The sequence below is a fragment of the Eurypyga helias genome, unplaced genomic scaffold, assembly GCF_000690775.1.
Source record: "Eurypyga helias isolate BGI_N326 unplaced genomic scaffold, ASM69077v1 scaffold9617, whole genome shotgun sequence".
NCBI lineage: Eukaryota > Metazoa > Chordata > Aves > Eurypygiformes > Eurypygidae > Eurypyga > Eurypyga helias.
The window spans coordinates 6,947-18,201 of NW_010261223.1; the positions used below are offsets into that span (position 1 = coordinate 6,947).

At 39.5% G+C, this 11,255-nt stretch overlaps 1 protein-coding gene across 1 annotated transcript in view; it reads left to right on the forward strand.

Annotated features, from left to right (window-relative positions):
• Positions 1–3,168: 3,168 nt before the first annotated feature.
• Positions 3,169–11,255, forward strand: part of LOC104512356 (cyclin-dependent kinase 13-like) — a gene marked incomplete at both ends in the record, with an annotated part of 32,580 nt that continues 24,493 nt past the window's right edge. Inside the window, 4 exons of the mRNA XM_010155304.1 lie at positions 3,169–3,774; positions 7,844–8,011; positions 8,279–8,418; positions 10,102–10,272. Coding sequence (XP_010153606.1) covers positions 3,169–3,774; positions 7,844–8,011; positions 8,279–8,418; positions 10,102–10,272 — 1,085 coding nt within the window. The remainder of the gene's footprint in view (positions 3,775–7,843; positions 8,012–8,278; positions 8,419–10,101; positions 10,273–11,255) is intronic.

The window sequence follows — 11,255 nt, forward strand, 5'->3', positions numbered from 1 at the left end:
TGCTGTCATTTTGATCTGCTGTTAAGAACTGCAGTGTGTGCTGGAACTGAAACAATTCCTTTTTGTGCATGTGTATTTGCTGTCTCCTGCATGGATGCAATTCTAACGTGAGAAAGTGATGCTGTTGTCATCTGTGTGAAACCTGGGGTGGAGAACGGTGATTTCTGCTGAGCTTGCATCAGTCCCTGCTCGTGCCCCAGACTCTCTTGACTTGTGTTGGTACAATAAACCAGTGTCAATGCTTGGCTTCCTCGGGTGTTTGTTTTTGAAGAAGGTATAAAGGTTTAGGTTGGTTTTGCTCCATCATTTCCAAACCACCTCTTCCGCACCAAGTTATTGTAGCTGGTCAAGCGAGCCTCTGCAGTCACTGATTTGAACAGGTTTTCTCATTTCATCCTTAGTAATGATTTAAATGAACCTGTTCTATTTTGAACCAAAGTGGAATGGAAACAGGCTTATGATTAGTCATTGTGTCCCAGCAACTGTAGTGTTTTAAGCTGCTACTGCTGTTTTCTAGTGCACGTGGAATTACATCTATATTTTGTTTGGTGACGTAGATTACTTTATATTGGGCACCTTTCAAAAAAAAAAAAAGCACCCAAACAACAACAACAAAACCTTGGAAAAAAAAACACTTATGGAAGAAATATAACTGGTTTTGAGACCTTTAAGGCATGTTTTAAGTTCTGAATAATACAGGTGAGGCAGGTTGCAGTGAGGTCCTTGGGATGGAAGCTGCATCCTGCAGGTAACCGGAGTGGGTGCCAGGTTAAAATAGCTGGTCTAGGAACAAAACGTGCAAGCAGATGTTTTCCAAGGCAGATCAGTGACATCTTCACAAATTATGTCATTTATAGAAGTCAGTTTAGGACTAATGGGGCTTAAAAGGTTGCGCTTGATGCTGGAGAAATGTAATTATGCTGATTCTAGTGTACGCAGCTGGTGTGGATCTGTAGCAGTATACCTCTGCTTGAGACAATTCCTCTCAAAGTGAGATAGCGGTGTGAGGAGAGCTCTAGCCTAGAATCTGAAGCATGTGTATTGTCTGGATAGTCTCAGCCCTCTGTTTTCTTCCTTCTACACCATCTTCACTCTGTATTATGGAACTTTGTTCTTCTACTTCTGTTTGGCCAAGCCTCTGAAAATTTTCTATGTGATATGGTACTTAGATTTCCGAAGTAATAATGAGAAAAATAACTTGAGCAACATGTTCCATGACAGAGCAGAAGTGAGTTGTCAAGGGATTTTTTCTGACCAATACTGTGTTTTTATTTGATTTTCAGTGCACGTTAATTTCTCTCTACTGAAGTGAAACACAATCTTAGATTTTTGTTGAAAATTCAAAGAATAGGATGTGCACCTTCTTTTTTTAAAGTGTAAAAATTGTTGTTATCGTTATTATTATTACTTTGTCTTTGTTATCCTGCCATACCAGCAAATTCTGTGAATCCTGCTTCCTGGCATAGAATTGAACTACGTTAATTTCCAAGACTTGTCCTCATGTGTGTTTTGATTTGATTTTTTTTTTCCTTTCAAGGGTCTCTAGCCATTTGGATCCATTTCAGTCCTACCTGTAGAATTTTGAAGCTTGTGCTGTGGTTTACAACGTGCGCACCTACGCATGATTTTGAATCACTCCTGCGTACTCTTGACTTACCTCAATGAATTTTTATGTTACCTTGGGAATAAGACATTTTATAACATAGGAAAACTGTGTATATTTGGAAATTGGTCATTATTGCTCACAAAATAGGAACATAATTGTACGATATTAAATATTTGTTCAGTTGAAGCACTCAAATGTAATTTCTTGTGTTGGTAATGAGAACTGAATTAATTTTTTACTGAAATTAACTGTGACATAGGAGCAGATAGATCATAATGATCGTAGTTGGCTTTTTTTCTTTACAGTTTTGGCAGCCGCCATACACTGGTACTGTCGTTTGATCTCAGAAGTTCTTGTGTCACTGAGAGGTCCTATTGCTATTGCTTGAGTTTTTCTTTGTCCAGCTGATGAATAAATTTTTTTAATCATGATTATACATTTTCTACCCTTCAGGTGATATACTCAAGAAAAATAGATTTCCATCAAACTTTAATCAAGAGAATACTTGTAAATCTGGTGAATACTCTTGCTATTCTCCACATACAATTTTATTATTACCTAATGCTTTTGTGTGGTGGAAATGGATTAGGCTACATTACTTGTTCTCATGCCCTTCACCTCGTATTTTTCCCCCTTTTTTAAATGAAGAACTGTATCAAAATATGAGGCAAATTAGGATATCCATTTGAAACATTGAATGGAAGGTAACTGATACTTAATGATAGTTTTTTCACAGTGAAAGTTTACTTTTATAACTGTTAAGATTTCCCCACCCACCCCTGCCCTCATTCTAGGTTGTTTGCCTGCTATGATTTTATAGATGACTTAGAGGGTTTCTTTTTTTCCCTCTTCAATTAGCTGCTTTATTTTGATGCTGGCATAGGCCTACGTGTGGATTGTATGTTTGCTTTTCAGTAGCTATAAGAAGTATTGAGTGCTTTTGTTTTCTAGGAGAAAAAGTATACCATTACATTTTGAAAAAGGAGAGCTAAGGTTTGTTGCCGTCTTCCGATTGGTTACAGCGCAGCCTTTATTATTCAGAATTTTCCTTCAATTAACTAACTTCAATGACAACTGTGGAAGTGAAACTAAAGAAGTTGCTACGACAGCTTCAGTGTTGTGTTTAGATTGTTCTTGTCATGTTGTAGCACAAATTTCATTTTGTTGTATTCTTGTTACGTAGGCAGCTGAATTTTTCTCGAATACTGCGTATACTAAAGGTGTTTGCACAAGTTGCATAGGATCACTTTTTCTTTAAAGGAGAAAAGTATCTCTGATAGTATTGAGGAAGAAGGAACATGTCTGTCCTGTAGGTGTATTTGTATTTTGCACTTCTTTAATGGGAGAAACCACATCTAGGAAAGATTTAACATTTTCTAACAGCCCATTTAGGTGTATGATCTTGATTTTTCAACTCTGTAGATTTTTTTTTTTTTTTTAAAGCACAGTCTTTTCTATTTCATAGACTTTTGCTTTCTTTATAAGCATGGTCATAATGGTTTAAACAAGTAATTTTTTAAAAAATCAATTTTAACTGCATGAATATTACTTTTTTGAAACAGGAGGTCAGCAAAATCTCGAAGCAGAAGTCCATATTCCTCAAGGCACTCAAGGTCTCGTAGCAGGCACAGATTGTCTAGATCCAGAAGTCGTCATTCAAGTATTTCTCCGAGTACGCTGACTCTGAAAAGCAGCCTGGCTGCCGAGCTGAACAAAAACAAAAAAGCACGAGCTGCTGAGGCAGCCAAAGCCAGTGCAAAAGCTTCCAATACTTCAACACCGACGAAAGGGAGCACTGACACTGCTGCGAGTGCACCGCAGGTGAACAATGTGAAGGACCTGAAGAAAATAAAAGCTGAGCATACACCTTCTCCTACGAGCAGCGCCAGTTTGAAAAATGACAAGGCAAAAGCAAAGGTCCTGCCTCCTGAAACAAAAGGGGAAAATAATTTAATTGCAGACAAAATTACTAAACCGAAACCTCCAGCAGTAAAGGAGAATAAATTGACTGTTGGAAAGCAGCCACCTGCCGCTGTGAAAGAGAAAAGCAAACCAAGTACACCAAGTGTAGTAACAAAGGAGAAGGACCGCATTGTTGCACTACCAACCTCCACACTGCCACCCTTGCCTTTGCCTCCCACCCTGCCTGAAGATAAAGAAACTGATAGGTGGGTTGAGATAGATTTGCTTCTTGGGGTTGTCTGTTCCTTTTTGTTGCTGTTGTAATTGTTCTTTTTTTAAATTGTCATTTCCTTTGGAAGACAAAAATAATCCAATTTACTAGACCAAGATAATACGCTAGGTAGTTTGTTGTTGCTCTTCAGTTTAACATGGCAATTATTAGTGGACTGAAGGAATTTGATCTTAAAATAAAGACAATTTAACTGGTTCTTAAAAAGACAACGATTTAGTCTGGGAGATATTTCAAGAATAAATACACTAGAAGGATGATTAAAAACTGCTGGTACATAATAGCTTCTGGGATAATGCAAGGGTGCATTCAAGGATTCAAGATTTCAAGTTCAGTATGAACATGAGCACTGGGACAGGGTGCCCAGAGAAGCTGTGGATGCCCCATCCCTGGAAGTGTCCAAGGCCAGGCTGGATGAGGCATGGAGCAACCTGGTCTAGTGGAAGGTGTCCCTGCCCATGGCAGGGGGGTTGGAACTGGATGGGCTTTAGGGTCCCTTCCAACCCAAACCATTCTGTGATTCTATGATTCTATGTACATACTTGCAAGGAAAAGCTGGATTCAGTAGCAATATGCGAATATTCTTTAATTAGCCGGGGTTTGAGGTAAAGATTCTCTTCCCTTAGGAAAGGAGAATTTCTTCCCAATTGTTTTTATAGCTGTGCATTATTTTAGAATGGTTTATCTCAGAGATTGCTATGATTTTGAGTATGTATAATGGAAGTGAGGTTCATGGCTTGTCATTTGCGTTAACTTTTGAAATGTAAAAATTGGTCTGTAATGAAGAAATTCATGTCTTGAATTCCAAGTGTCATCTGAGTTTAGACAACATTAGGTCTCTTCATAATCCTAATAGGGAATACCTGCTGTGATTTGTATTGGAAAATTAGGCTGTTGAGCTGCAATTTAGTATCTTTTTTTTTGGTTTTGGTAATGAAGTTTAGAAAAGTTACTTTTGTTTTTACTCAGGGGATTACATCCCTCTCACCTGTGTATGAGAAATCGATTCCTCATAAAAAGTAAAACAAAATTTCTGAGCATCGAAGTAGTAACTGATGTGTGATCTGCCTTTGTAAAAAAAAAAAATACCAACCTGTACAAGAAAAATTCAAAACCTTATGAAGTACTTCATTTATATTCCATATCTGTGAAAATTGCCTGTCTTCTCTTGCTCTGGGAAGTGTGCAGTGTTTCTTCGATTAGTAAAAGTTGTTGTATCAAGAGGTTTAAATGTTTCTCTTGTGTTTGCAAGTAATTTAATGCTATGTGAAACACTAGGATGCTCAGGAGGCCTTGCAAATAAATACAACCTAACAAGGTATTAGATTTTTTTTAGTAGTAAAAGGGGAAACTTGTTTCTTGCCCTTCAGTACTGTAGCAAATGCCATTCCATTTGTTCAGAATCACTTCTGTGTGGTGAACATACGGTTGCATTTGAATTTATGACAAAGCCATCATCTCTAGGTAAACAGCATTTCTGACACTGTTATTTGAGAGCAAGATGTACTGTTTTAACTAAAAACTAGGCAAACTAGTTTAACTAAATATATGACTGGCTTCGCAGTGTTAATTACGATAATAAGAAATGAGGTTTCATCTTGAAGGTGGCTAATTGCTTCTCAGTATTTTTTAATGTAATACCTGTTAGGTAAACTGCAGTTTATATAGGTAAACTGCACAGAGGAGTTAAGCTACAGTTAAATGGTTCTGTCAGCACTGGGCTCATTCTCCTTTCAGGAAAAAAAAAAGGCATAATGCTTGCAAACAGCTGTATTAGAAAGATTAATGACAAGTAATGAAATGTCTGTCATTCATGCTTTGCTTAGTTTTGCCTCTGGGATGTTACACATTTCAGATTGGAATAGTTATGATAAGATGTCACGATAAAGCTTAATTCATCACAGAGAAGTGATCACTGTGTTAGAGGGGAGGAGGGCAAAGGTATTTTTAGCTTGGACTCGGAGTTACTATGGGGAAATTGTGCTAACAAAGCAAGCTGGATGCTAGGCAGAACTGGCAGGTTCCTAATGTCATGTCATTTGCAAAGTTCAGTAAGAATCTGGTGAACCCCCGAATAAACTGCCTGAAAAGGAACAGCAGTGTTGCAAAACCACTATGTAGGTTAGCTGAAAGGGAAAACTGTTCTGGTGGTCAGCGACGTGTGATTTAACAGACCTGGAAAATAAGGCTTCTCTTGCCTGCCTCTGGTTTTGTGCATCACTTTTAAAATCGGAACCTCTCCTGCATTTTACTTTCACTAATATTGAAAGTCTGCGGGCAAAATTGTAAGACAAACACGTGAACTTCAAAATTAAGATGTTTTCCTTACCCTGAGAGTAATAGCATGCTAGGCGTTACATTTGTGATGAGGGCAGTATGTTTCCTTGAGGTGCCTCTTTAAATTCAGGTGATGGAAGCTTGGGAAATGGTAGAAGACATTGAAGTGTTCTGTTTTCATGGGGAAGCATAAACATATACAAAACACTAGAATGCTGTATCACTAATTGCAATTCATGTACCAATCCAGTACCTGAAGAGGCTACGAGGAAGCTGGGGGGGACTTTTTACAAGGGCCTGTAGTGACAGGACAAGGGGGAACGGGTTTAAATTGAAAGTGGGTAGGTTTAGATTGGATATCAGGAAGAAGTTCTTCCCGGAGAGGGTGGGGAGGCACTGGGACAGGTTGCCCAGAGAAGCGGTGGATGCCCCATCCCTGGAAGTGTCCAAGGCCAGGCTGGATGAGGCTTGGAGCAACCTGGTCTAGTGGAAGGTGTCCCTGCCCATGGCTGGGGGGTTGGAACTGGATGATCTTTAAGGTCCCTTCCAGCACAAAACTTTCTATGATTCTATGATTCCATGTAAGAAAGAAAATATGCATTCTCCATTATGGAAGATAGCAAGATTTTTCCATCTACAGAAGTTCCTGCTTTACCTATGGAAGTAGGTAGGTGATAAGTTGTAGCACAACCTCCAGAAAAGGTTCCCAGAGGACAATAGAATAGTGTGATTTGACAAATGCGGCTTGCTTGGAAAATGCCCCCTCAGAGCATGACAGAAAGGTTTCTTGATGCAATGACAAGGTTTGAAATTTAAGGAGAGAATACAGTATGAGAGCCCTGTGAGGTGAACAGTTACGTAGTTATATAAAGCTGAGAGACTGTCATGGTTTTAAAATTGCTGGATATGTAGTAGCTGCACAAATCTGGCTGAACTGAGGAAGTTGTGGTAAAATGGAACCATGTGTTTTTAAAAAAAAAGTCCTGCACAAGTATGATCTTTTCAGAATTTCCCTATGAGAATGGGAAAGGCATCTCTAGGCTTGTTGCATATAGCAGTTGTTAAGGGAACATGTTGCTGCTGTACATGTGTTTGGGGGATTTTTTTTTCAAGACTGAGATTGATTGTCAGTATCCGTTACCTAATTACAAGACTGAGATTGTCAGTATCCGTTACCTAATTATGGTTGATTAAAAAATGGTCAGATTTCAGTAACACATGGCAGAAAAGCATTTAGTCATTTATGAGATTGGAATCTGTCTGTGAGGTGATGCGGTCTGCCCCATAGTGCCCCGCAGTGTTACGGTATCTCTGTAAAGCAGCGTTGTGGTGAACTGGCTTAGGGGAATCTTCTCTCTTACATGAGAAGTCAGAGTACAGATCTTACCCTGATGTCTGGCAGTACCTGACCTTTAAATATTCTTGATAGTCTAGGCCATAAAACTGAGAAGAAACTCGTGTGGCACAAGTTGTCTGATGTGGTAAGGCTTGCTGCCTCACCTCACCTCTGTTTTCACCAGAAAGATCCCATTTCATGTTTTTTGTAGAATTTTGGTAGTTAGCTGTTCGTCTTGCAGAGACCTGCTTGTGTTCCATTTGTAAAGCATAAATCCAAGTCCCGCAAATCCTAAGAGCAGAGATTTCAAATGCTGACATGTTGACAGCCTGGGATGTATTTTTAAAAAATTATTCCAATAAGTTTTCTTTTATCTACGTTAATATCATTCTGCTGTGTTCAACTTACTAGCCAAATTGTGTCTTTCTAATAGTTTGCGAGAGAATATTTCAGTGAAGTCAGTTAAAGAAGCAGAGAAGAAACTTCGCCATCTGCTCGCAGACTTGCCGCTTCCACCTGAGTTGCCTGGAGGAACTGAGTTATCCAAAAGTCCAGAAGAAAAGAAACCAGCAGTTCAGTTACACAGCAAGAGAAGACCAAAGTATGTTTGTTAGACTTTTTAAAAATACTTACCAAGCAAGCAAAAGTGGTAATGGTTTCTTTAAAATTATTTTTTAAATGTTTCTGCTTTTTAATGACTTTTTAAAATATTAACGAGGCTTGAATCAAACTGCATGGTTTATTGCCACTTAATGGTAGTAAGCCAGTTATCTAGTAATGTCTCAAACATTCACTGTTGAGGTTTTTTCCAAGGTTATTTTCCTTAGATATATTAGCTGTATTCTTAGGAGTGCTTGTTGTGTTCTAGAATATGTGGACCACGACATGGTGAAACGAAAGAAAAAGAAATAGACTGGGGAAAGCGCTGTGTGGATAAATTTGATATCATTGGTATTATTGGGGAAGGCACTTACGGACAAGTTTACAAAGCCAGAGATAAAGACACAGGTAAGTTCAAAAAAAAAAGTAAATGTAATCTTACAATTCTGAAGCGAACAGGCTGTTTTGGTTTTATATTGAGTAAAATTTGTGGTGTTTGGCCCTCCAGCATCTGGTCACTAGCTGATAGGAAGACAGTCTGCCTGTGCAGCACAGCCCTGAAGCGTTGCATATTGGGTGTTTTTCTTGCAGTGTAACTGACTTTACAACAGTGACGTAATTTTTAAGTGTCACAATAAACCATTGCTCAAATGAGCAAGCAGTCATCACGATGATTAAGAATGTTGTCACTGCTTCTAAATAGGTAAAGCACTGAGGTTAATTATTCATGTGTGCTGTATGTTGCTTGTTTCATGTTCAGTTAGTGGTTCTTCCTGTGACTGCTTGCCCTTCTGGTTTATGTGTGCGTGCTTTGGATGCTGGATAATTTTCTACTTCAGCAGTAACTGAAGCACATAGGATCACATACCAGCCTCAGTTCCTCTTCCTGATCTCCAGAAGAATAAGCAGCATAATGATAATTCCTCCTTTGTGCTTCACCTGAGCTTGTCTCAGTTTGTAAACTTTAGTTCTTAAGTTGGCCTGTCACAGGTTTTATCTTTGCCTCCCACCTTGGGAACCATTGCCAGTCGTTGTAAGGAGCTCCTCCCTGCTCTCCTGCGGTTCAAATCTTCACACACTTCGCTTTCTAATCCTATCATAACCATACTGCCTCTTTGGCAAGCTTCAGGTTATTTGTGTGTGGCAATCATTTCTTAACCTGCAGTAGAATTACTGCTCTCTGCATGGAATGGGTCTGCACATTTACAGCAAACCTCGCGTTGGCTTTGGCTTCAACTCCTGTGCGACGAGTGACGTTATGGCCTTTGAGATACCTTATAACACGCTGTGCAACGGGCTTTAAGAGCAAGTGGGTATTGTGTCATGCTGGAATGTGATCTACTGTGTTTGTATCTTACGCACTGGTGTAGGGTAAGTCCTTTTAGAGGTAACAAAGAGAGCTGTGCTGTCAGTAAAATTACCAGACACCGCAGTAAACTTCCAAGAACAAAATGGTTGAGCTGCCATACAGTCTTCTGATATCCTCCATCACGAGCAGATCATGCTCCTGCCATTTTGCAGAATCCAATTTCATCCAGCCCAGCCTGCAGTAAAATAATTAACAAAACTCCTCCTCACTGTAAACGTGGCAATGGCACTTCTGTTTGTAGGAAGTGTAACGACCAATTTGAGAACTCTTTTGTTGTCTGCCTCGTGTCTCAAGATGTGTGGTACTTGTGGCCGGATATGTGTTCTGACCTGTGGTGATGTAGTAATGAGGAATTCAGAGCAGACATAGGCGTCTGTCTCTAAAGTTGATGTTGGTAATTGATCCTACCTGGGGGTTTATTCATAGACCTGGTGTAGAGTCTCAGGACGCAGGTGAGCGAAGTATGTAGGAGGAAGAAGTCAGGGCTTAGTGATGAGCTGAAAATTCTCATTTATAGTTTTGCTTCTCCCTTTGATTGATGGCCAGCAGTGGTTAATTCTGTTTCCATTCAGCAGAGCGTTTGACAAAAGCGTCAAAAGGTTAACTAATCCATTCAGAAAGAGTAACAAAGGGGAAGGGCTTTAAAGAAATGAGCAAACTCAATACTACATCCCATAGTTTGGTTACGAATCTTAACATTTTTTATTTCAATTTTCTCACAGGGGAAATGGTGGCACTAAAGAAAGTACGACTGGATAATGAAAAGGAAGGTTTTCCCATTACAGCTATTCGGGAGATTAAGATTCTTCGACAGCTTAATCACCAAAGCATTATCAACATGAAGGAAATAGTGACAGATAAGGAAGATGCTTTGGACTTCAAGAAGGACAAGGGTATGTGTTCTTGCACAGGGGTAGCTCTTTCTGCTCCTGTTCTTAATGCAGTAGTCTGCACTTGAAGTTAAGCTTCATTAAAAAATATGTTTGCACGTCATGATGCTTGACAAGGGGCTTTAATTTTGATTTAATTTCTAGCAGAAGTCCTTTCTTTAACTCAGCTATGCCTTTTCCTCGTAGAAACACTTTTGTAAATATTTTATGGGGTTAAAAAAAAATTACTACTTGATTCCAGTTGTGCTGGGGAGGAACAGATGTTGGGCTCCTTGACAGTCACGGATTAGGGAGGCCAGCAACAATAGGAAGCTCTTAACTGTGAGCTTTTTTTAACCTTTTATTTTCCTTGTAGTATTTCATCATATCATGTAGATTATTGTAGGCGTGATGCTGAAGCGGTGTTTTGCATCGTAGGGTTTGGTTTTAGTTGAACTGTGATTCAGTTATTTTTGGTTTTGTAATTGGGCAGGTGTGTCTTGAAGGCTTGAAGAAGGATAAATGAAACAAGTGAAAAGCAAGATTTGTGGTGTGGTGGTGTTTTTTCCCAAAATGAACGCATGCAGCTTTTTATTCTTTTGGTCCCCTCAGTGTTAAGCCTGGCTTATGTGAGATGCTGCAAGCTCCTCAGCCTAGAGAATCCAGCAGAGTGGAAATCTTGCAGTGCTGTTTCTTGGTACTTTTGATATTGGAGTGGTCATTTTGTCTTTGGAGGTCACTTGCTTTTACGTCCAAGTCTTATAAACCTATCATTTTGGGGGTATTTTAGTGTCCTGTGGACAATGCGATACATGGTTTGGCTGAGAAAGGTGTTTCGAATGTGGTACCTGTGCTTCTTCCCTGCTTGACTTCCCTGAGTTTCCATACAGGTGCCGAGCAGCAGTGCGGGTTGAGAACACTGTATGTACTGCACGGCCAGCAGAAACCCCAGTGATGTTGTGATGAGTCAAAAGATGGCTGTCATAATTCAGTAGGAATTAGCTTGG